The sequence below is a fragment of the Schistocerca cancellata genome, chromosome 3, assembly GCF_023864275.1.
Source record: "Schistocerca cancellata isolate TAMUIC-IGC-003103 chromosome 3, iqSchCanc2.1, whole genome shotgun sequence".
Lineage (NCBI taxonomy): Eukaryota > Metazoa > Arthropoda > Insecta > Orthoptera > Acrididae > Schistocerca > Schistocerca cancellata.
The window spans coordinates 593,208,606-593,235,955 of NC_064628.1; the positions used below are offsets into that span (position 1 = coordinate 593,208,606).

The following is a 27,350-nucleotide window of genomic DNA, read 5'->3' on the forward strand; positions in this document are numbered from 1 at the left end:
ACAAACTGATTATAAACATACAGAAAACAACATACATCAACTTCAGACTCTCATCCCAAAAACAAGAAATGCCTGATGTGATTCTAAATAACCAAGAGCTTATGTGTGTGGACTCTGTCAAGTTTCTTGGCATATGGCTTGAAGGAAATCTTAAGTGGGAGACTCACACAAATTATATCTCAAAAAAGCTCTCAACTGTGTATTACATTTTAAGAATACTCAAAAAATCAGTCACAAAATCTGTTCTCGTACATGTATATTATGCTTACTTCCATTCTACATTACAGTATGGAATCGTATTTTGGGGGAACTCACCTGGAGGTAGATATACACTCCTGGAAATGGAAAAAAGAACACATTGACACCGGTGTGTCAGACCCACCATACTTGCTCCGGACACTGCGAGAGGGCTGTACAAGCAATGATCACACGCACGGCACAGCGGACACACCAGGAACCGCGGTGTTGGCCGTCAAATGGCGCTAGCTGCACAGCATTTGTGCACCGCCGCCGTCAGTGTCAGCCAGTTTGCCGTGGCATACGGAGCTCCATCGCAGTCTTTAACACTGGTAGCATGCCGCGACAGCGTGGACGTGAACCGTATGTGCAGTTGACGGACTTCGAGCGACGGCGTATAGTGGGCATGCGGGAGGCCGGGTGGATGTACCGCCGAATTGCTCAACACGTGGGGCGTGAGGTCTCCACAGTACATCGATGTTGTTGCCAGTGGTCGGCGGAAGGTGCACGTGCCCGTCGACCTGGGACCAGACCGCAGCGACGCACAGATGCACGCCAAGACCGTAGGATCCTACGCAGTGCCGTAGGGGACCGCACCGCCACTTCCCAGCAAATTAGGGACACTGTTGCTCCTGGGGTATCGGCGAGGACCATTCGCAACCGTCTCCATGAAGCTGGGCTACGGTCCCGCACACTGTTACGCCGTCTTCCGCTCACGCCCCAACATCGTGCAGCCCGCCTCCAGTGGTGTCGCGACAGGCATGAATGGAGGGACGAATGGAGACGTGTCGTCTTCAGCGATGAGAGTCGCTTCTGCCTTGGTGCCAATGATGGTCGTATGCGTGTTTGGCGCCGTGAAGGTGAGCGCCACAATCAGGACTGCATACGACCGGGGCACACAGGGCCAACACCCGGCTTCATGGTGTGGGGAGCGATCTCCTACACTGGCCGTACACCACTGGTGATCATCGAGGGGACACTGAATAGTGCACAGTACATCCAAACCGTCATCGAACCCATCGTTCTACCATTCCTAGACCGGCAAGGGAACTTGCTGTTCCAACAGGACAATGCATGTCCGCATGTATCCCATGCCACCCAACATGCTCTAGAAGGTGTAAGTCAACTACCCTGGCCAGCAAGATCTCCAGATCTGTCCCCCATTGAGCATGTTTGGGACTGGATGAAGCATCGTCTCACGCGGCCTGCACGTCCAGCACGAACGCTGGTCCAACTGAGGCGCCAGGTGGAAATGGCATGGCAAGCCATTCCACAGGACTACATCCAGCATCTCTACGATCGTCTCCATGGGAGAATAGCAGCCTGCATTGCTGCGAAAGGTGGATATACACTGTACTAGTGCCGACATTGTGCATGCTCTGTTGCCTGTGTCTATGTGCCTGTGGTTCTGTCAGTGTGATCATGTGATGTATCTGACCCCAGGAATGTGTCAATAAAGTTTCCCCTTCCTGGGACAATGAATTCACGGTGTTATTATTTCAATTTCCAGGAGTGTATTTTCAAAATGCAAAAACAGGCAATACGCATAATATGTAATCTAAGACATAACGAATCATGCAGACAACATTTCAAAACAAATGGCATTATGACACTGCCCTCTGCTTACATTTATAATATCGTCTCATTTGTCAAGTCATACCTGTTAAACAATGACTGCACACTAAAATTCAATGGAGATATTCATAACTATGCAACAAGGCAGCAATCTGACCTACACATGATTCAGTCCAGAACTACCTGCTACCAAAAAAGTGTTTTAAATGTTGGGATACAAATGTATAATAATTTACCCAATGAAATCAAAGCAACAAAGAACCCAAGAGCCTTCTCACATAAGTTAAAAAAATATCTCTTGGACCATTGTCTTTATGCAGTTGATCATTTTTTTGAAAGGGGTTAAAAATGTAAACAATACGAGAAATGTTCAATTAGGTCTGAATATTATATACTGTGCATGTCTATAAAATATACTGGATTACTATATACTGTGCATGTCTATGAAATACACTGGACTACTTTACTGTTACATTTGTATTGGCTGTTTGTATTTTACCATACAACATTTGTATTTACTGTTTTGTTAAAGATAGCTAACTTCCTCATTGCAAAATAATGTAAAATCAATTTATTAAATATTACTTGTAAATATGTTCCCTTGACCTGTCCAGTATCGTATGTACAACCTTACAGTTCTATGATTTGTATTAACTGCTTTGTTTAAGATAGATAATTTCCTTGCTACAAAATAATGTAAACATCAATTTGTAAAAATTTGTATTAACTGTTTTGTTTAAGATAGATAATTTCCTTGCTACAAAATAATGTAAAAATCAATTTGTAAAAATTACTTGTAAATAGCTATCTTGACCTATCCAATATCATATGTACAGCTGTACAATACTATGATTGCCTGGATCAATAAAAATACAATACAATACAATATATGTATGTATTTAAAAAAAAGTAAAGGTTTTACCAGAAGGTCTCCTGTAACCAGATACTTATCACCTAATAAGTGTTGTATTTAAAGATGGTCTAAATGTGTTAAATGATTGGAGTTTCCAAGTCCTAATTTTTAGTAAAAATTAAGTTACTCTTCAGATAAGAAGAATATTTAACACGTTGGGGGCTCACAGACTACTCCAAGCTGGAGATAACAATAAAGTAACTTAAAAGATAAATGAACTCTTGCACATGGAGACCCTGGTATGAAATGAACTGGAAGACAATTAAGTACTACTGGTACATCAAATGAAAAATTGGGTAGGAAGATTTAATGTCAATAAGGGAGATCAAGGCAAGAGAGTTAAAGTGCTGATACAAGATGCCACTTTTAACCAGGCAATATGGCAATAATCAAAATGAATATTCTTGTCTCCAGAAGTAATGATTTTAATAAATCCACCTCTACAAAGACTACATCTGCAGTATTGGGAACACCAACAGTTTATACAGTGATATTTTAAGTTCAAACACAAAGGCATTGATACATAATAACTCTTTGAGCTTGGAGGAGATAAAAAAAGAACTAAGAAAAGAGACAGAAAACTTTTTATTAAAGAACAGGACAGTAACTAATAACTGTGATGACTTCACCACAACACTAACCAAAAAATTAAATTCCAAATTCCCCAAGTTTTCGCCTTCATATGATATTAACCCTGTTTAATTTATAAAGTAACTTAATGGCATGTTACTTCATTTCTGGTCAGATTTTAAAAAGATACAATTTGTGATAAGTCATTTAATGGGTAATGCTGCACAGCTGGGTATGTTAAAGCTAGAAGAATTCACAACTTACAATGATTTCAAAACAGCATTTCAGTCTAACTATTGGAGTGAGGGAGCTCAAAAGAAATTGAGATTAGAATTTTATGATCAAAACAATACAATAGCAGTTCATGGAACAGGTATAGAAATTTTGAGGAATGGCATCTTAACAAATCAAAATATCTAGATGATCACGTACGAGAGGAACATTTATTAGAAGTTGTCATTAACCAATTACCGTGGCATGTAAGGGACAAATTGTTAGGGAAGAACTAGGAAAAAGTGAACAACTTATTGGAATACCTAGAACAAGTAAACACAGTGGGAAGGCAGTTGGAGAAATGGTACACAGGCAGCAATACCAACAACCGACAGAGTAATGTTAACAAAGAACCTTGCCCCATTAGAGACAGTGCTATGAATGGAAGAAACAGGGTACACAATGCTCACGATTATAACCATTCAGGGAATGGACACAGAAATGATCACAGTAACACATTTAACAATACAAGTATGAGAGAGAGGCAAAACTGATATGCATCCAGGGAGAGGTGCAGTCCTCTGTAGTAGTAAAAAACAAGACACAACAAACAATTTGTTAAACGCATTCCTTTGGCTGCCAGTCACAGAAATTAAGATAACTGGAGTAATACATATGACAATCAAATCAGTACATGCAGAATTGTTTATTGAATTTACATTAACACATACATATTTCAACAAGCAATGTTTGTAGTAGAAGGTTTTAATGTACATACGGTTTTAGGCATAGACTGGTTGTTGGACAACAACATATCAACAGGAGACGGCCACATTCCCATATGGGCAAAAAGATGACTTGGCTGTAAATCATTTCAAGCAAAGCAACACAGACAGTTTAGGACTCACTTTATTGACAGAAGCTACATTATAACAGAATGAGAAGCACCAAATAGGGGCAGACGTGGTACAAGTGAATGAGGCAGACATAACTGATAACATTACAAGTCAAAGAATCTACATATTAAGGAAAAGGAAGATATGATTTCTTGATTCTGCAGACACACAAAAGTATTTTCAACATGCCGAGGTGTTATTAAGACTTTGTTTGCAGGATGAAGATTAAATCACACAATCCATTTTACATCAGCCCCTGCTCAACCAGCTTCAATGAAGCTGTTAGTAGAAAAAGAAATTGAAAGAATGGAATATTATAGAAATATCCAACAGCTGTTATAACAAGCCATTAGTTGTTACAAAAAAAAAAAAAAAAAAAGAAACCAGATGCTAACATATGTATAGTGTTGGTTGCATGAACTGTAAATAGAACTCCTTACCTCATGGCCCATACCCCTGTAATATACCTAGACACAAGACCTGTCCCATACATCCTCCCACCACCACCTACTCCAGTCAGGTCACTAACATAACCTATCCCAGGCAGGGCTACCTGTGAAACCAGTCATGTGATCTACAAGCTAAGCTGCAACCACTGTGCTGAGTCCATGTAGCATGACAACAAACAAGCTGTCTGTCCACATGAAAGGCCACTGACAAACTGGGAGCAAGAAACAAGTGGACCACCCTGTTGCTGAACACGCTGCCAAACATGATACCCTTCATTTCAATGACTGCTTCACAGCCTGTACCATATGGATACTGCCCACCAACACCAGCTTTTCTGAATAGCACAGGTTGGAACTTTCCCCGCAATACATCCTAAATTCCCGTAACCATCCTGGCCTCAACCTTCGATAGTCACTGTCCTCACCCATTCAGCCCCTTCCTTGTTCCAATTCCAGCACTATGTAGCTGTCAATCCACCACCATACACAGTCTTTTTATTTTTCTCCTTTTCTGCCACTCCTCCCTCCCCCCACCCCCCACCACCCGCAATAACCTCTCTTTGGCCAACCATCTAACCTGCAGCACATTGCTGTCTGCCACCCCCCACCACACTATCCCTCAACCTCCACGCCCTATCCCTCTCCTTACCCCCACCCAGTCACCATTCCCATCATGCACTGGTGCTGCTGCTTGCAGTGTGGTTTCAGTTGCCTGAGACTGCAGTTGTGTGTGTATGTTGTGGTGTGTGTGTGTGTGTGTGTGTGTGTGTGTGTGTGTGTGTGTGTCATCTATTGTTGATGAAGACCTTAATGGCTAAAAGCTTTAATTGTGAGTCTTTTTGTCATGCTTATCTGCGACTCAGAATATCTGCTATATGGTGAGTAGCAACTTTCCATTCCATAATATTCCATCCTGGATTTTCCATTGTTTGATGACATAGTTGTAATATCCACAACATGGGATGAACACTGGCAAATATTGGATGAATTTTTTGAGAGATTAGGTTTCCAAGGTGGCACCATCAAATAGTCAAAATCGCAACTGGGTAGAAAAAAGGTGAAATTCTGGGGACACATTGTAAACACTATGTGTATTCAGCTGGATGCACACAGATTAGATGTGATCAGCAGGTGCTCAGAATGTACTAATGAAAAACTACTCAAATCATTTTTAGATATGGTAAGATTCTAAAAAAGAATCACTGTCAATTCAGTGCTTAATGCACTAAGTTTGATGAGGTTATTGACACAGTGTGGAGAAGGCATATAATTTGTCATGAAGAATCTTCAAAAATTAAATAAAATTGGTAGCATGTCAACTATTGGTTCATTAAATTTAGCCATTCCTTTTTTATACGGTGGTGGATGCATCAGATTATGGTTTGGGTTGTCACATATTCCAAGAATATGTGACTGATCACACATTAGATCAAAAACTGATAGTTTTCGTGAGTATAATGTTCACACAACATGAACAAAATTATCGATATATGGAAAAAGAAACATTATCAGTAGTGTGGGCATTCAAGAAATTTAAATATCTACTAGCAGGGTACAAGGCAGTGACACATACTGACAACAGTGCATTGACATTTCCATTAAAGAACAAACTTCAGCTCAGTAGGTTAGCATGATGGGCTCTCTTTCTGCAAGAATTTTGCTTCACTATTGGGTACATAAAGGGGAAAGATGATATAATACCTGATGCACTGTCTTGACTACTTATAGATCTCCAATCAAATGAAAATATAAAGGAAAGGGGCAAACTTGCTGTTTATTTTCTAAAAGTAAATACATATGAAAAAGACATAACATTTTTTTGCAAAAACTTAGAAAGTCTACAATGGAAGGACAGTCACTTTCAGTTACATATTGATGCCTTATGTCAAAGTCATACTGATATAAAGAATAATAGGAAATTGTAGAAAGGAATACTGTTTCATAGAAAACACAACTCACATAGATAGTTACTATGCATCCCACAAAATAACATTAATTTAATAACTTGGTATGTAAACATAGTATATGCTCATTTCAGCCCAAAAAGGTATAAATTGCATACAAAGAAATTTTGCTGCTTTAAGAATCTGAATCGCCTAGTTAGAAAACTCCTGAGTGCCTGTGAAATTAAGGTACAAACAGTTGGTGGCCACCCAGCTTTGTATCCCATCAGTCCATGCAATTTCTGGGGCATATCGGCGATGGACTTTTACGGTCCACTGCCCTGAGGCTGGAGAGGAATGACATATATATTTATAGTGTTGGAATGCTAGGCAAAACTTACAAAATCATGCCCACTAAAGGAGGTAACATCTCATAATGAAACTAAGAGATCATTTCAAAAATGTAGGTGACCCAAAATGTTTGTTTTCAGCTAATGGAATACAGTTTCTAGCCAGGCAGTTTAAAGAATTTTTGGTATGGAAAGGCATCTACTCCTACATAGATACTCCACAAGCCATGATACAGTGTGTGATGGAGGGTACTTTGTGCCACTACTTGTCATTTCCCCCTGTTCCATTCACAAATAGAGCAAGGGGAAAACGATTGTCGGTAGGCCTCTGTATGAGCCCCAATTTCTCATATCTTATTTTCATAGTTCTTAGGCACAATGTATGTTGGTGGCAGTAGAATCATTTGACAGTCAGCTTCAAATGCCAGTTCTCTACATTTTCTCAGTCGTGTTTCTGAAAAAGAATGTTGACTTCCCTCCAGGAAATCCCATTTGAGTTCTCGAAGCATCTCAGTAACACTTGCACATGTGATAACAAATCTAGCTGTCCGCCTCTGAATTGCTTTGATGTCTTCCTTCAGTCTGACCTGGTACAAATGCAAATACTAAGCAATACTCAAGAATAGGTTACAGCAGCATCCTATATGCAGTCGTGTTTACAAGTGAACTAGTCTTTCCTAAAATTCTCCCCATAAACCGAAGTTGACCATCTGCCTTCCCTACCACAGTTTTCACATGCTTGTTCCACCTCATATTGCTTTGCAATGTTATGCCCAGATATTTAAATGACTTGACTATGTCAAGCAGAACACTAGTAGTACTGTATCAAAACATTAAGAAATGAATCATATATTAAATTCTAAATACCATCTGCAAAGTAACATTGCAGAAAGGGTCATCGACTCATACCTGTCAAACAGGAAACAAAAAGTTGCAGTGGATAGTCAAAATGGAGGCCCATTATCTTCAGAATGGGGTACCATCACATGTGGAGTGCCCCAAGGCTCAGTTCTAGGCCCCCTACTTTTTATTGTCTTTATAAATCATCTGCCTCTCTGTATGGAATATTGTAGATTCACCATTTTTGTTGATAACACTACACTACTTATTGATAATTCAGTAGATAAACTTGAGGAAACAGCAAATAAGGTTTTACATGAAACAGTGAACTGGTTTAACATTAATGGACTTTCCTTAAATTACACTAAAATAAACTACGTTCAGTTCCACACAACATTCAAAGATGAAGAAATAGTAGCTAAAACAGGTAAGCAGGTGATAACCAGGGTGGATACCTCAAAATACCTAGGCTTGCATACTGACAGCAAACTGAACTGTTCAAACCACAGCCTGGATCTATGCAAAAGACTGAGTTCAGCAACTTACACATTATGCACTGGTTCTTCTTATAAAAGTATGGAAACCATGAAGTCAGTCTATTATGGTTATTTTCACACCTTCGTGGCATATGGAATTATACTTTGGGGTAATCAGTCACTGGCTAACAAAGTACTGTGTGCACAAAAAAAGAGGCATAAGGATCATGTGTGGAGTCCATCCTAGAGCCACATGCAGGAATCTTTTTAAGAGACTTGGAATCCTTACATCCACTGTACACTATAAATTCTCTTTGATGTGCTTCATAAGGAAAGAAAAATCATTTTTAAACTGAATAGTGAGTATAATAGTCATGAGCTGAGAAGAAAACATGATATCTGCTGTTGTTGTTGTAGTCTTCAGTCTAGAGACTGGTTTGATGCAGCTCTCCATGCTACTCTATCCTGTGCAAGCTTCTTCATCTCCCAGTACCTACTGCAGCCTACATCCTTTTGAATCTGCTTAGTGTATTCAAATCTTGGTCTCCCTCTGCAATTTTTACCCTCCACGCTGTCCTCCAATACTAGATTGGTGATCCCTTGATGCCTCAGAACTTGTCCTACCAACTGATCCCTTCTTCTAGTCAAGTTATACCACAAACTTCTCTTCTCCCCAATCCTATTCAATACCTCCTCATTAGTTATGTGATCTACCCATCTAATCTTCAGCATTCTTCTGTAGCACCACATTTCGAAAGCTTCTATTCTCTTCTTGTCTACACTATGTATCATCCACGTTTCACTTCCATACATGGCTACACTCCATACAAATACTTACAGAAATGACTTCCTGACACTTAAATCTATACTCGATGTTAACAGATTTCTCTTCTTCAGAAACGCTTTCCTTGCCGTTGCCAGTCTACATTTTATATCCTCTCAACTTTGACCATCATCAATTATTTTGCTGCCCAAATAGCAAAACTCATTTACTACTTTAAGCGTCTCATTTCCTAATCTAATTCCCACTGCATCACCCGATTTAATTCAACTACATTCCATTATCCTCGTTTTGCTTTTGTTGATGTTCATCTTATATCCTCCTTTCAAGACACTGTCCATTCCATTCAGCTGCTCTTCCAGGTCCTTTGCTGTCTCTGACGGAATTACAATGTCATCGGCAAACCTCAAAGTTTTTATTTCTTCTTTATGGATTTTAATTCCTACTCCAAATTTTTCTTTTGTTTCCTTTACTGCTTCCTCAATATACAGATTGAATAATATTGGGGATAGGCTATGTCCCTGTCTCATTCCCTTCCCAACCAATGCTTCCCTTTCATGCTCCTCAACTCTCATAACTGTCATCTGGTTTCTGTACAAATTGTAAATAGCCTTTCGTTCCCTGTATTTTACCCCTGCCACCTTCAGAATTTGAAAGAGAGTATTCCACTCAACATTGTCAAAAGCTTTCTCTAAGTCTACAAATGCTTGAAACATAGGTTTGCCTTTCCTTAATCTATTTTCCAAGATAAGTCATAGGGTCAGTATTGCCTCATGTGTTCCAACATTTCTACGGAATCCAAACTGATCTTCCCCAAGGTCGGCTCCTACCGGTTTTTTCATTCGTCTGTAAATAATTCATGTCAGTATTTTGCAGCCATGGCTTATTAAACTGATAGTTCGGTAATTTTCACATCTGTCAACACCTGCTTTCTTTGGGATTGGAATTTGCAAATTGGAGTATTCGCTATGAACAGGCAAATCTAAGTATGATACAGAAAGATGTCCATTTCTCTGGCTGTAAAATTTTTAACACCCTCCCTTCAAGAATTAAGTGTTTGGTAGAATACGAGCTCTTGTTTAAAAAAACTTTATGGCAGTTCCTATTGCAAGGATCATTTTATACGATAGAAGAGTTCCTGAACTACAGTGTTTAGAATTTCTTGTTTTGTTAACTGCAAATATATGCCGAAATCTGTATTTATAATCCTGTCTATTCTTTATTGTAAACACATAGTTTGCAATATTTATTTTCTGTAACACTTATTATTTTGTAATATTTATTTATCTCTCAAAATTGATTTTTTGTAATAGAACCTAAGTTACTGTTTACTGTAATATGAAATCATTTTGTTTTGTTTACATGTGCTGCCATAGATTTCGGACATGTTCCATATCCTGTGATATTGTCACAACATGGATCACTGGAACAAGAAATAAATAAATGCGTGTGTTGGGCAAGCTTTGTTGGACTTATTGCATGGGTAGACATTCAAACTCGGCAGATATGGTGAGAAAATTTGAAAAGGTGTTAAATTAGTTGCCACATTCAGTTACAAAGGTTTTCCCAATGGAAATAGTAGGAGAACAAATAGAAGGACAATCCCTCCTAAAGAGGGTTGAATGGCAACAGGAGGATGTTGGTACACAAGAGTCATGGAACAATAATGTGAATCATTTGCAAATGAGAGAGGCTGAGAGAAGGAGAAACAGATGAGAGATAGATACACCCATACAGCACAAAGTGGGCAATTTGGTTACTGTCAGGAGTCACAAATAGAGAGACAAATGTGAAAAAATTATAAGCAAACCTCACCCTTTATGTGAGGGACCAATCTTATTAATAACAGATGCTGCACCCAAAAACAGTCATTTTAATTTGTAAAGAGACACTCTTCTCTAGCATTACTTCTCCTCAACAGAAGTAGGTGATACCAAAAAAATATTTATGAATTTTCGAACAGGTTAATATTATCTCAACTGTTTTTCTAAAAGAATTACATATGATTTTGTACATGATGTATTATATTTCAGGCTAAAACATAAAAAGAAATTACTTTATTTTTGTTCTTACAGTCAATATGTACTAACTCTGTAAGTACAGTTAAAATTACTTTTCTTTTAGAAACATACGAAATTATGAAATACCTGGTACACTTAAAATTCCTTTTATTAATTTAACAATCAGATGGTATTTATTATGTTTACTTCTGCATTCATTCATACAATGATGATATAATTGGTGGAAATTCGTTTGTCCTAAAATTTGTAAACTCTTTGGAATATTGTTAGTACTGCAGAACGGAATAGTAGTGGGCATGCCTCTGATGTGATCAGACATGTTTTTACGTTTAGCAATAACAATGTAATTTTCGAGTTTGAAGTGGAATTTGTAAAGACAGTGTGATATAGAAAATTTTGAAAGAGTTAAAAATAACAGAAACAGAAATTACTTTTCAGGCAATTTTTTCAAAAGTTATCACATCAATTGGAACCATGAGAACCTTTAACATCAAAAAAAATTTCAGCTTCAAGAATCAACCCCTAGACGTGAAGAACTGGAGCCAGCTACAAGAAAAGAAGATAAGTAAAAAGTTTATTGTAAATCTTACTCCTCTCAAAGCTTATTAAAAGAGTAAATTATGGAGTGAGTGACAACCAACAAATGATGTGCGGGAGGGGTAGATTACAAGCGGTGGCGCTCTGGGATCAGGTGACTGATAATAAATTTGTGTCTGTTGCAAAAGAAGGGACAGTGATTTGTGCCATTTGCAGTTTATATATAAATGAATTTCTAATCATGCAAAGAAAGAAGACCAGTGACTGCCCAACAAAATTGTATCAACAGTAACAAGGTACTACCAACAATGATGAAATGCATCAAATGAAAGAGGTCTTTACATCTACAACCAGGAACATCAAAAAGGAAAGATAAGTACAAACTATTTGTGAAGTTAATTTGTTTATGGACTCACGTGCTTGTTAACAAAGTGAACAGAGACAAGAGTAGGAGGGAAGTAGAAGTGAAAGCTGTAGGGCCCATTCAGGATGTGTCTGAACCAAGAGAAATCATAGTCAGCAAAGAAACAATAAAAACTGATATTTTGCAATAAATTTTAACAAAACTGGAGAAAATGAAGACAGATAACAATAGCAAATTTAGTGCAGTTAATGATGGGTAACTGAAAAAATGGGCTACCAGAGGGATTAAAAAGTGTGAATGAAAAAAATTGATGTTTTAGAAATGAATTTATTGTTTTGGAAAATAATTGATAGTTGATTCAGTAGAACAATCAAAGAATGTTGATCACTTCAGAATTGGACAGGCCATAGTGGTAAAAATGGAGCAAAACATTTGACATATATTGCATATTTTTATTCACTACTGTCGTATGGGGTAATGTTTTGAACTAACTCCTCACTTAAGCAGAATGTGTGTGGTTCACACATGTAGCCTACATCTTGAAACCATTTATTTAAGCATCTGGGAATATTAACCACTCCTCACAGCATATTTATTCACTTATAAAATTTATTATCAATAATTATTTCAATTTGAAGTAACAGATATAGTCACTAGTACTACATTAGAAGGAAAAATGATATGCATTACCCTTTAATGAAGCTAACTTTTCCACAGAAAGGGGGGACTATAAAACTTTCTGGCAATTTACTGCTGGAAATAAGATGTCTGAAGGACAGGAAACCTGTTTTCAAGTGTAGATTAAAAAGGTGTTTGTCCTTAACAACTCCTTCTACACCATACAGTAATTGTTGAAGAGGAATAATATTTTTTACAGAAAACTGTGTAAATGGCCACTATGCAATCATATAATTATTTCTCTCATGTTTTGGTGTATATGTATGTGTGTTCTATGTTTGTTTTATTGCCATGTTCCACATCATAATGTTTATAGTTATTATTACCTATTTAACAAGTAATTAACTAACTAAATAACTGACAGCTCACCTAACTTTCCTCAGGTGACAGACATGATGAGTGTATATGACAAATAGCTTGTGAGATGAGAGTAATAAGCAAGTCATAATTTTCTGAGAGGTAATGTAACAGTATTAGTTTTCTAAATCAGATGTGATGTAAAGCTGTCCTTGGCCCAAATGTTGGCTTGAACACCACAGTGAACTGCTAGACATAGTCTATTGGAGGTGGTATGCCTTTACTTGTGGACTTTCGAATCCAAGAAAAGTGGAGATTATCATGAGGAGACGTGCGCCGAAACCTTCGAGAAGTGGTTTCAAGATGTTCTTCCTCGGCTTCAGGAAAATGCAGTTATTGTTCTTGATAACGCGCCATACCATTCTCGGAGAAAAGAAAAAGTTCCCAATGCGAATTCCAATAATCAGAGTGGCTAAAATCTAAAAACACCGATTTCGAAGACGGTATGTTGAAGAACGAACTTTTAGATATAGTTAAAAATCACAGAACAGCACACAACGAATACGCAATAGATGAAATGGCGAAGAATGCAGGGAAAACTGTTCTCAGAATAACTCCGTACCGCTGTGAATTAAACGCAATCGAGTTAGTGTGGGCCAGAATCAAAGGCTATGTTGCAGCGAAAAACAAAACATACAAAATGCCGGGAGTTAAAGTACTGCTAGAAGAAGCAGTAAGAACAGTGACTGCAGAGGATTGGAACAAGTGCTTCCTCCATGTCGCAGAAAAAGTGGAAACTCAAATGTGGAAATTAGACTGCATTATAGAGGAGAGTGAGGAGTGGTTTGTTATAAACGTCAGTGAAAACAGTTCACGTTCGACAGAGTGAACCTTGTTTCATCCTTTATCATTATTATTACTGGTATTGTTAATAAAATTAACAATTAATTGTGTTTGAATGGAGCGTTTTGTTAGCAATCTGAATGAAAATAAATCTGCTTCGACAGAATGAACTCAGTTTAGCATTATTTTAACATTATTGTTAAATTTATTTCGTACATTGTTGCCCAGGTTTTTCAGGGTCCGCTGTGACAGCTCGGCAGACAGCCGAACCCCGCCAGCTGCATAACGTGCGCCAAGGATTTTCCACACCTTATACGTATCACGTGAACACCGAATGCTTTCTCTGGAAATGAGCGTAGTCGCTCACGTGACACTGTTTATGTTTCGTCCCAGCTCTCAGTGAATAGACTTTAGTAAGATTACAATAACATTAACTATAGTTCTTTCTTTGGTTAAGGCATTTGTTGAATTCTCTACATTAAGGTTAGCTATATTTATTTCGCTAACACAGTTCACTATTGGTAACTGGTACTGACTCGACGTCCATTTATCGAAGCTTGACGCGCAGTCTCCTAGCTCTTACGCAAGCGGGAAGTTCATACGGCAGTGAGCTGTGTGAATTACGCTGTAGTTGTTGTGTGGCTGCTCAAGTGATTGAACGTGAAACTTCGCACGCTACTCGCAAGATGTGATGCAGCGCTTCGCCTTTGTCTTAGTTGCAGTACTCAGTGGCACTTGCAATGCCGTGTTGTATGTCGGCAACGATTTAGTTTTACACGAAAACAATGTATATTTGGTTGGAAACCGAGGAAAAGTTTATGGTGATAGCTGTAACGTTGTCAGCAATTCTTGCTATATCTACGGAAATGATGGAAATATAACGGGTGACAATGGCGTTATTGTTGGTGCGAGAGGAATTATCGTGGGCAACAATGGAAATATAACTGGCAATAACGCTAAAATAACAGGAAATAATGCAAGAATTCAAGGCGATAACGCAGTTGTTATTGGCGAAGATGCTGTTGTGGTAGGATATAATGCTAACGTAACTGGTGGAAACGCAATAATTATAGGAAACAATGGTACAATTGTTGGAGTAGATGGTACTATTCACGGTAATAATGGTGTTACCTTCCTCTGGCCTCTGAATAGATTTACTCTGATACTTATTGAGGAACTCCAGTTGGATTCTGAACCATATTGTAACTCTGAATTTTTATCATTTACAAAGTAATGTCAGAGATATAAAATCAGTACATGACCAAATAAATCATAGGACTGAGTGGGGAACATACCCAGACCTTACAGACTTTTGAATATGTAGTCTGGTACTTATCCACTGATCCATCAAGCAACACTAGTAGCTGTTTAACATAGATGTTAACACCCCTGGCAAACTAGCTCAAAGCTTGTGTGAACTGTGAACAAATTCCCAGCAAGCAACAAGGAAGTCATGGCTATAAACATCTGAACAAGAGAAAATGAATGACATTTTTACTACACAGGACTGAAAGCAAAAGTAAAATCACCACTGTATTACCATCTAGGCTACCTTACAGCATTTGTGCTCAAGACAACTATTGTACTCTGTATTTATAAATGACAAACAATTTACTCCTACTTCCATATCATTTCCCGATCATTTCTTTCTATTTTCTTTTCTCCTTTTACAATGCCTCTAATAATCTTGATGCTGATGATGTGCTTAATAATTGCTCTGTTGGTGTTTTCAGTGTTTCACTCCACTTTTGAAAGACACACACCATAATTAAAGATGTTCACATATTTCAGAATAAAAGGTTTCGCTTATATTCATATTCAGTTTACATTTGAATATAATTCACAGTTAAATATTTTAATATGATTTTAATGCATAAGATTTCTTCAAACCTGCAGAGGTCTATATGATCCACTCTCAATGTTCCACAGACATGCCGTACTGTCTGAAGAAGCAGAAAGTAGGAGATTATCGTTATGAGACCAGCTGATATTGTACACAAGTCCCTGATGACCAGTAAGGTTAAAAATTTTATTCCCACTTGCTATCTGAAATATGAAAAGACAAAAAAAAGTTTTAGATTGCACTTAATGTAAAAGTATTGTTAATGTTGAATATTGGATCCAGTTACAAATATTCCACTTGAACCTAAATCTCAGGATGAATATAATAAATTTCATTGAGAAAGAAAAGCTTATGTCCATAAAGCAGCATGGTTTTAGAAAACATCACTCATGTGAAACTCAGCTTGCCCTGTTGTTGCATAATATCCCGTGAACCATGGATGAGAAGCAATGGGGGGATTCCATATTTCTAAAGTTCTTGGAAACATTTGACATGGTGTCCCACAGCAGACAGTTAACTAAGATCTCAGGATAAAGAATAAATACCAAGATACATGAGTGAGTTGAAGACTTCCTAAGTAATACAGTCCAGCATAGAGCATCATCAAGTCTGGCCCCACAGAAGTGTGACAGAACCACTCTTTATCTCCCTATATATACATGATCTGATGACAATATTATGAAAAGGATAGATTGCCACTCACCATATAGAAGAGGTGTTGAGTAACAGATAGGCTCAATTAAAAGACTGCTAAACATTTAAGATTCAAGCAAAAAGGCCTTCTTCATGGATAGAAAACACACACAAGCACAACCTACACACACATGACCACCACCCCCAGCCACTGTTGCTGGACTGCAGACTGCAACTGTGTCTGACAGGAGCAGCAATCTTGGGCAATTGGTCAGGCTACAAAGGAGACCTGGCATGGGGGTGGGGGGAAGGATTAGTGGGGCAGGGATTAAAAAAGTATGCTGCTTGTGCTGCTTGTGGGAGCACTAAAAATGTGGTGGGAATAGGATAAGGTTGTTAGGTGCAGAGTTGGGTGGCTGTCAGGTACTGGTGGAAAGGGGGGGGGGGAGGGATGGGTAGGAGACTGGAAAAGAAGATAAGCAGAAAAGGAAAAAAGACTTGTGGATGTGTTGGTGGAACAGAAAGCATGTGTAGTGCTGGACTGGGAGCAGGGAAGAGGATAAGTAGGTGAAGCAGAGGAAGCAGTGAAGGTTGAAGCGAGGGGGGTAATGGGAAAGAAGAAATATTATAAGGAGAGTTCCCACTTTCGCAGTCCAGAAAAGCTGGTGTTGGTAGGAAGGATCCAACTACGTTGGGCACCATGTTCAGCAGCTAGATGGTCCAGCTGTCTCTTGGCCACAGTTCTGCAGTGGCTATTCATGCATACCAAGAGCTTGTTTGCTGTTATACCAATGCAGAAAGCAGCACAGTTCTTGCAGTTCAGTTCGTAGTCTTCCCTTTGATAAGACATGAAATGCCTGTGACAGGACTGGTGCAGGTGGTGCTGGTGCTGGTGGTGGTTGTGGTGGTGGTGGGAGGATGTATGGGACAGGTCTTGCATATAGGTTACTGCATAGGTTTGGTGGATGGTGAAATCCACTGTAGGAGGGGTGGGGAAGATAGTAGGTAGGATAATTTTCATTTCAGGGCAATGTGATTCAGTTGCTCCAGTCCTGGGTGGTACTGAGTCATGAGAGAAGTGGGGTCTGAGAGGTTTTAGGTGACTGGAGAGAAATAGCATGGGAGGTTTGTTTCTGCTCAAGATTGGGAGGATAATTTCAGTCTGCGAAGTCCCTCAATGAGATCCTTGGCACATTTGGAGAAGGACTGCTCATCACTATAGACAAGACACTCATGCGTGGCTAGGCTTTATGGAAGGGACTTATTGGTATGGAATGGATAGCACCAGTTGTATCAGAGGTATTGTTAGTGGTTGGTAAGTTTGGTGTGGATGAAGGTAATGAAGTAGCCATCCTTGCTGTAGGGGTCAATGTCAAGAAACATGGCTTGTTGAGTTGAGGAAGTCCACTTACCAAATGGTAAGGTATTGAGGTTCTAAAGGAATGTGGATAGGAGAGTCTATACCCTTGGTCTAGATTACATAGATGCCATCAGTTAATTGGAACCAGGTGAAACATTTGGAACTATGGACGGTTAGGAAGGAATACTCAAAATGGCCCATGAATAGGTTGGCATAGGATGATGCAATGTGGGTGCCCATTGCTGTATCATGGATATGTTAGCAGGTGATTCCTTCAAAGTAGAAGTAACTGCAGGTGAGGATATAGTAGGTCATAGTGACCAGAAAGGACATTGTAGGTCTGAAGTCAGTCAGGCATCGAAAAAGGTAACGTTCAATATCAGCTAGGCCATGGGCATTGAGGATGTTAGTGCAGAGGGAAGTGGCATCAACAGTGATGAGCATGGCATAATATGGTTAAGGAACAGGAACTGTGAAGAGTCAATGAAGAAAATTATTGGTGTCTTTTATATAGGAGTGTATATTATTGGTAATAAACTGATGGTGATGATCCATGAGAGCAGAGGTTATCTCTTTTGGGCACAATAACCAGTCACAGGTGGGCATCCTAGGTTGTTCAGGTTATGGACTTCAGGAATCAGTTAGAAGGCAGGAGTGTTGGGAGTGTTGGAGCTGTGGAGAGAGAGAGACTCAGGGGTTAGGTTCTGGGACAGACCGAATGATTTGAGGAAAGACTAGAGACCTCGTTGGATTTCTGGAATGGGGTACTGTGTCAGATTTTGTAGGCGAATGAATTTGACAGCTGGTGGAGTCCTTCCACCAGGTAATCCTTGCGGTCCAAAACCATAGCAGTAGAGTCTTTGTGAGCAGGTCAACTTCATTTGTTGGAGGAGTTTAGTAAATTGTAGCTCATCTACAAAGACGACAATCTACAGAAACTCGTATGAGCTGTTCTGGAGTAGTGCTCATGTCTGGGATCCCTACCTGGTCAGATTAAAGAAAGGCATTGAAGCAATTCAGATGCGTGGTGCTAGATTTGCTACCAGCAGGTTCGATCAATGTGCAGTTGTTACTGAAATGCTTTGTGATCTCAAATGGGAATCCCTCAAGGGAAAATAATGCTCTTTTCATGAAACACTATCAAGAAAATTTACAGAACAGGCATATACAGATGACTGCAGAACAATTCTATGGTCACCAATGTACATTTTGCATAAAGACCACAAAGGCATGATAACAGAAATTAGAGTCATTATGGAGGCATGTACACAGATGTTTTACCCTCACCCTATTTGTGAGTGCAATAGGAAAGTAAATCTCTGGTAGTCGTATATGGTAGCCTCCACCATACACCACATGGTGGCTTGGAGAATACGTATTTACATATTGATGTAGAAGGTGGATTATCTAGGAGAAAGGGGAATACAATAGGTGAGAATCAGAGAAGGAGGCATAGACAAAAATGGAGATGGATGGAAGCATAGTAGAATGTACACTATGTGATCAAAAGTATCCAGACACCCCCAAATACACACGTTTTTCATACCAGGTACATTTTGCTGCCACCTACTGCCAAGTACTCCATATCAGCAACCTCAGTAGTCATTAGACACCATGAGAGAGCAGAATGGGGCACTCTGCGGAACTCATGGACTTTGGACGTGGTCAGGTGGTTGGATGTCACTTGCCTCATATGTATGTATGTGAGATTTCCACACTCCTAAACATCCCTAGGTCCACTGTTTCCAATATGATCTGAAGTGGAAATAAGAAGGGACATGTACAGCACAAAAACGTACAGGCCAACCTCCTCTGCTGACTGACAGAGACTGCTGACAGTTAAAGAGGGTCATAATATGTAATAGGCAGACATCTAGCCAGACCATCACACAGGAATTCCAAACTGCATCTGGATCCACTGCAAGTACTATGACAATTAGGCTGGAGATGAGAAAACTTGGATTTTGTTGTCGAACAGCTGCTCATAAGCCACACATCACACCGGTAAATGACAAACAATGCCTCACTTGGTGTAAGGAGCATAAACATTCGACGAATGAACAGTAAAAAAATGTTGTGTGGAGTGATGAATCACGGTACACAATGTGGTGATCTGATGGTAGGGTGTGGGTATGGTGAATGCCAGGTGAACGTCATCTACCAGCGTGTGTAGTGCCTACATTAAAATTTGGTGGCAGTGATGTAATGGTGTGGTCATATTTTTCAAGGAGGGGGCTTGCACCCCTTGTTGTTTTGCATGGCACTATCACAGCACAGACCTACATTGATGTTTAAAGCACCTTCTTGCTTCCCACTGTTGAAGAGCAAATTCGGGGATGGCAACTGAATCATTCAATGTGATCGAGCATCTGCTCATAATGCTTGGCCTGTGGCAGAGTGGTTGCAGGACTATAACACCCCTGTAATGGATTGGCCTGCACAGGGTCCAGACCTGAATCCTACAGAACACCTTTGGGATGTTTTGGAACACCAAATTCATGCCAGGCCTCACTGACTGACAGCAATACCTCTCCTCAGTGCAGCACTCTCTGTATAATGAGCTGCCATTCCCCAAGAAACCTTCCAGCTCCTGATTGAATGTATGCCTGTGAGACTGGAAGCTGTCATCAAGGCTAAGGATCGGACAACACCATACTGAATTCAAACATTACCAATGGAGGGTGCGCCATGATCTTGTTAAGTTATTTTCATTCAGGTGTCTGGATACTCTTGATCACATAGTGAAAATAGCTGAAAAATGATTAAGAAATGCTGACAATGGATCAAAATGTGTGTAGTAATATAGTGCATGGTAAGAGAAGTGAAAGAATGCAAAATATGTAAACTAAAAATAGAACAATAAAAATGTTTGTATTCTCACTTCTGTTTTAGTATTAAATAACAGCATATTTTGAGTAAGACCTCTCATAATAGCTGTGTAATAATTTAGACACCAGATAGCGCATCACAAATGCTAAACTTACCAAATAAAATCAAATTACACCTAGAACCAGAATCTGACTCTCCATCTCAAGTATTCTCACGTTATCCTCTAAAGACGTTATTCCTTTATCTTTCAGTCTTCTGAAGAAGAATGCCAAATGTAGACTTCAGTAATCCATCTGGCTCATTATCCACAAAGTTATCATCAGTGAATGTCTTGAGCAAGACAATAACTTCGTCCCTCTGTGCTATATTTCTGGCCACTTACAGCTGATCATTAAGTGAATAGAAAATGTAAATAATAGTGAAGACCATTTGTACACTATAGTTGATAAAACATATTCCTGCTTGCAGAAGAGGTGCACACACATATTTGTGCAGCCAAGTCTAACAGCTGTTCCTGTTATACTTTATTCAATGTAAATATTAACAGAGATTTTTTTTTTTAATTTGCTAATTATTTCTATTACTCACACAGACACAGTGTGTGGATGACTATACATATGGCCAAAGCAAGTCTTCAAGAAAAAAAAAAAAACAAAATCACTCTTCTGAATGTAATATGGAGGAGGAGATTAGTGTTTAACATCCCGTCGACAAGGTCACTGGAGAGAGAGCACAAACTCAGTTTAGGGAGGAATGGGGAAAGAAATGAATCATGCCCTTTCAAAGAAACCATCACAGCATTTGCTTGAAGTGATTTAGGGAAATCATGGGAAACCTAAATCAGAATGACCAGACAGAAATGGTGTCCTCCCAAATGCAAGTCCAGTGTGCTAACCACTGCACCACCTTGCTCGGTTGAATGTATCATGAAAATCAGTATATTGGCTTGGTTATTTGGGCAGCAAACTATGTAACAAAGATCGAAGCAGAAACAAAATAAAATACAGTCTGTCAAAAGCAAGAAAAGTATTTCTGAAAACAGAAATTTGTTAACACTGAATCAAATTTATATGTTGAGAAGTCTTTTATGGAGGTAGTTTTCAGGAGTGCAGCCTTGTATCAAATTGAAACATGGATGTTAAGCAATTTGGACAAGAAGAGAGTAGCAGACTTTGAAATATAGTACTAAAGAAGAATATTGAACGTTTGATGGTAGATTAGATGATTAATGAGAAAGTATTGGATGGGATTCAGGAAAAAAAGAAATGTGTCACACAGCTTGAATAAAAGAAGGGATTTGCTAATAGATCACATCTTGAGGCATCAAGGGACCATCAATTTATTAATGGAGGAAGTGTGAGCAGCAAAAATGGTAAATGGAGGCCAAGGATTCACTGCAGTTAGCAGATAGGATGTACCCTACAGTAGTTATGTAAAAATGAAGAGATTTACACAGGTTAGAATAGTGTGGAAAGCTGCATCAAATCAGTCTTCAGGCTAAAGACCACAACAACAAAAACATGAAATTATAAAATAGTGAATATAAAAGAGTGTGCCTTAAAGAGTTCTGTGAGATTTTCAGCAGTTCAAAACAGAAACTTTGTACAGTTAAAATCAGTCTGAAAACGAGAGATTATGGTGATGATGATGATTTTTGGTAATAAAGGATGAGGAAACTTCTTATCAACTCGCTTTGATTAGAGAGGTAAACATCCTACTGCTTGTAACAAAACTGCTGAATGTCAGTTAGGATATGTCAGGGATCATGTAAGAAGTTTCCAAAGCATAAGAGTCCTTCCTGTAGTAATATTCCTAATGATACATCTATAAAAATAGTGAACTGTAGAGCTAAGATAAAAAAAGTAATCGTATGGCACTTTTGGAAGTGTTTTTGTGTCCTTTGTGTACAATGGAACATTTCCTTCACAAACTGTGAGAGTTTTGTGTTCAAGTGAAACTGCTAAGTATAGGTGACTGTTATTGGTGTGTTTAATTTGGTATCACATTTGTGTTGGATAATGTGAAAGAAAGAAAAGGGTCTCGGAGCACAGCCTGTTCCTCTAGAATACAGCTGAGATGTATCAACAATATGAAAATAATGTTAGGAGAGAAGCATACATTCTGCATCATAGGAACTATTCCAAGGTCTTTAATACAGATTTCAACATCTTATTTGAATTATCCTTATATGAAACATGCAATATATGTGAATAGAGGATTCTTTCAGAAAATGAAATAATACTGCAGACTGTAAAATTTCATCAGGCTAAATATGATGTAGGTTACACAATACTGAAAAGATTCTAATTGGATATAAGAAGTGAAGAGTGTGATTACTGTTAGATAATTATAATTTATAGTAACAACACTTCAGGGCTATCAACTGAAAAAATATTTTATCTCAGGCAACTTTGGTTGTACAGTTTTGACATTCATGTATGCAACATAGATAATATCTTAACATCCATGTGGTTTGAAAGTATAACACCCAGATGGTCATTTGAAGCAGCATCCTGCTTGTATACCGTACTGGAAATAGCAGAAAGCATGCTTCACAAAAAAGAGTAGGTTTCATTTTTGATTTATCTTCAACCTACATTGTATATTTTTTCCTTGAGTCTTGGTCTGCATGATGATATCAAATGTTATTTCCTCTTAACAGGGCACAACTACTTACACAGAGACAAAAAATTTGCATGGGAAAGAAAAAAGAAGGGTGCACAAGCCGCATTTACGTGGTACACTAATGCATATATTAGAAAATTATACATTCTAAGACCATCCTGTGTCATGAAAATGAAGAAGAAAGACTTCAAGAACTATCAGAACATGAACTGAAAAATAATAAAGGGTAAATGAGTTGATGCTGCTGAGCTACCAGTCTTTCTGAAGGAAGAGACATTCTTACACTGAAACAAAAAGATCCCCAGCACTTTAACAATCATTTTATGGTTGTCTGACAGCATGAAACAGTGTATATTCCATGGAAATGCTGAAGAAATGATGCTTGTGTTCAAAAAAGTAAATAAATTATAACTATTTTTCTATTTCTCATATTTTCCAGTTTTGTGAAATTTGTGGAGTATATACTTAAATTAAAAAAAATGCATAATATTGTAACATTCTGCTGGTAAAAACAACCTTTACTACAACCTATACATCTTGCAATACCTCCTCTCCATCCAAAAAATTCTCTTGCTCTGCAGTTCCAAATTCCTGTATCCCATCTCCCATACTGAAAGTGTTGCTTTCCAGTTACTAAAGCAGCATGAAAAATGCCACCTCAAAAAAACTCTCCAACTTGTTCACCTCCCACTGCCACCTCGAACTACCATTATCCACCATCTCCACAACAGATTCCAAACCTCCCTCATATACCTTCATAGCTGATAAAGCACACCCGGCTAGCCATGTGGTCTAAGGCGCTGCTTCCCAAGGCATGCTGTTCCCGGCACGAATCTGCCCAGTGGATCAGTTTTGAGGTCTTGTATGCCAGCCAGCCTGTGGATGGTTTTTAAGGTGGTTTTCCAGTTACCTCAGCAAATGTAGGCTGGTTTCCCTTATTCTGCCTCAGTTACACTATTTTGGTGATTGGAAACACTGTCCTCATGTACATGTACACCATCATTACTCTACCACACAAACATTTGGGGTTACACTCATCTGGTATGAGACATTCCTGGGAGGGGGAGGGGGCGGGGGCATCCACTGGGGGCTGAACCACACTATAACCCTGAGTTCGGTGTGGGGCAGCAGTGGGGCAGTGGGGTGGGTGAACTGCTGTGGCCTGTTGTGGGGTTGCGTCCCACTGAGGGCTACTGTGGGATGAAGCCTCTCCATTGTTCCTAGGTCCCAGGTTTAATATACAATACACAATACAATAGTTGTTGAACCCTGCCTTGCAGACCTACTACATTTACCAAACCGTCAAAAACTCACTCCCACCAGCCCACAGACTCCAGTACCTAAACAGACCTGAAACACAGTCATGAATCTTTCCTCCAAAAGCCTTAGTCCCACAGAAGTATCAGTACTTTCCAAAGGCCTTACCTTTTTCCCCACTTCCAAATTCAATAATGATGAACTTGTTAAAGACCTTCTCTCCTTCTCCTGGTCCCTACAGTGGAAACACTTTTTTCCACCATCCCTACCAATCAGACTCAACCCAAAACCAATGTTGAAACCTGTCTGACCCAGTTCACTCTTCCATCCAGCCATGATCCATCCCCACTGCTCCCAGATCATGCCCTGTTAACTTTCCAGAATTTCTTAACCTCAGATCTTACCTCACCATCATTCCCCAAACTCCTCAATATGCAAGCTAACATTACATCTCCTGAAAGAATGCAAAAACTGATTCTGACCTTATAATCCTACCTGCTGACAAAGGCTCCACCAGTGTGGTTTTTAATCACCAGGATTACCTGGCAGGACTCCACCAGTTGTCAGATTTATCCACCTACAAAACTTGCCACATTGACACCATTCCAGAAATCCAGCAGGATCTCCAGCCTCTCCTCAAATCCTTACGCCCATGCCAGAACCTCTCCCCTGAGTCTACCTCTCTCCTGACCCCTACCATGCCACACACTCCTACCTTCTACATGCAATGTAGATAAATCCAACTCCCCGAGACACCCCATTGTGGCTGGTTTCTGTATTCCCACTGAGAGAACCTCTGTTCTTGTAGATCAACACATTCAGCATATTACCCACAACCTACTCTCTTATATAAAAGATAACAACCAACAACCACTTCCTCCACTGAGTCCCTACAGTTCCCATTCCTTTACCACAAGGTGCCCTACTCATCACTGTTGATGCCACCTCCCTTTACAATAACATCCCTAAAGCCCCTGACCTTGCCACTATAGAACACTAACTTTCCCAATGCCTGTTCAGTTTCAGACCTGCAACTTCCTTCCTGGTCATCATGACCAGCTTTATCCTTACCCAAAATTACTCCCCCTTAGAAGGCATAAGTTACAAACAAATCCATAGTACTGCAATGGCATCCAAACGGCACCATTCTATGCCACCCTATTCATGGGCCATCTTGAGTAATCCCTCGTAACCATCCAGAATCCAAAAATCCTCCCCTGGTTCAGATTCACTAATGTTATCTTAGTGATCTGGATCAACCTCCCCACATTCCTCAAGAACCTCAACAGTTTCTCCCCCATTCGCTTCACCTCATCCCCAACCCAACAAGCCACCTTCTTTGACGTTGACCTCCATCTCAATGATGGCTACATCAGCACAGTCTATATCAAAGCCACCAAGCGCTACCAATACCTCCATTTCAACAGCTGCCACCTATTCCATACTAAGAAGTCTCTTCCCTAAAGCCTAGCCACTTGTGGTTGCTGCATCTGTAGTGATGACCAGTGCCTCTTGGGTCTCACTGAGGCCTTCAAAGACCAAAATGTCCCTCCAAACCTTACCATCCAGGACTGGAGCAACTGAATCACATCCTCCAGCAGGATTTCGATGACCTCTTGTCGTGTGCTGAATTGAGGAATGTCCTATCCTCTATCCTTCATCCCAAAGTGTTATTCTACTGCCCACCAAACCTACACAATACTCTCAGCCATCCTCACCCCAACCCTGCTCTCAACCTCTTGCCTCATGGCTTATATCCCTGTAATAGGCTTAGAGGCAAGACCTGTCTCATACATCCTTCAACCACCACCTACTCCAGTCCAGTCAGGAGCATCATGTATCCCAACAAAGGCAGGGCTAGTGTGAAAGCAGCCATGTGATCTACAAGCTAAGCTGTAACCGTTGGGATGCATTCCACCAAGGAACAGCTGGACCATCCAGTTGCTGAGCATGCTGCCTAACACACTGCCTTTCCTAACTACTAACACCAGCCTTTCTGAATTACACAGGTGGGAACTCTTGCTGCAATATATCCTATGTTCCTGTAACTGCCTCTCACCTGCCCCCAGTTTCAACCATTGTTAGTCAATTTTCCACACACCTATCCCCTTCCCTGTTCCCACTCAAGCACCCCAGCACCACATAGCCTTCTATTCTATCAACACACCCACAGCCTTTTTATACTTCTCTCCTCCCCCCCCCCCCCCCCCAACACCATCCCTCTGCCTAATCTCCCATCTGTAACTAGCTACCCTACCATCTTCTTAACACACCCCTGCATGCTACCACAAATAGCACTTCACTGTTCCACACTGCTACCCTGCTGTCCCTCCCCCTCCCTGCCCCAGCCTCATCCTTACCCTGACCACCCACACTGCTTCTCCCACCATGTATTGTTGCTCGCAGTCTGGCCTCAGTGAGCAGAGACAGTGGACACGTGTCTGTGAGTTGTTTCCATGAGTGAGTGTGTGTGTGTGTGTGTGTGTGTGTGTGTGTGTGTGTGTGTGTGTGTGTGTGTGTGTGCGCGCGTGCGTATGCCATCTATTTCAGAAGAAAGTCTTTTGTTACGACTGTCTGCATCTCATATGGTGAATAGTAACTCATATGGTGAGCAGCAATCTATCCTTTTCATAATATTGTCACAATATTATTTTTTCACATTTTACTATCTGTGGAATAACTCCCTATGGCAACTGGTCCCTCAGTTCCTAATTCAATATAAACTAAATGAATGATGCACAAAAAGGGAACAATACACTAACCAAGTCATTGAGCTATAAACAACTAAATGCTTTGCTATGTACTATGTGCTTGTTTGACTAGTGCAAAGTTGTTAAACAGACAAATTGACTCACTCATTTTCGTCACCTGATGCAAAGC

At 39.7% G+C, this 27,350-nt stretch overlaps 1 protein-coding gene across 2 annotated transcripts in view; it reads right to left on the reverse strand.

The window, feature by feature from the left end:
• Positions 1–27,350, reverse strand: part of LOC126175457 (jouberin-like) — a 457,590-nt gene that overhangs the window by 130,100 nt on the left and 300,140 nt on the right. For both annotated transcript variants that reach the window (XM_049922262.1, XM_049922261.1), the window contains exon 7: positions 15,814–15,969. In XM_049922262.1, coding sequence (XP_049778219.1) covers positions 15,814–15,969 — 156 coding nt within the window. The remainder of the gene's footprint in view (positions 1–15,813; positions 15,970–27,350) is intronic.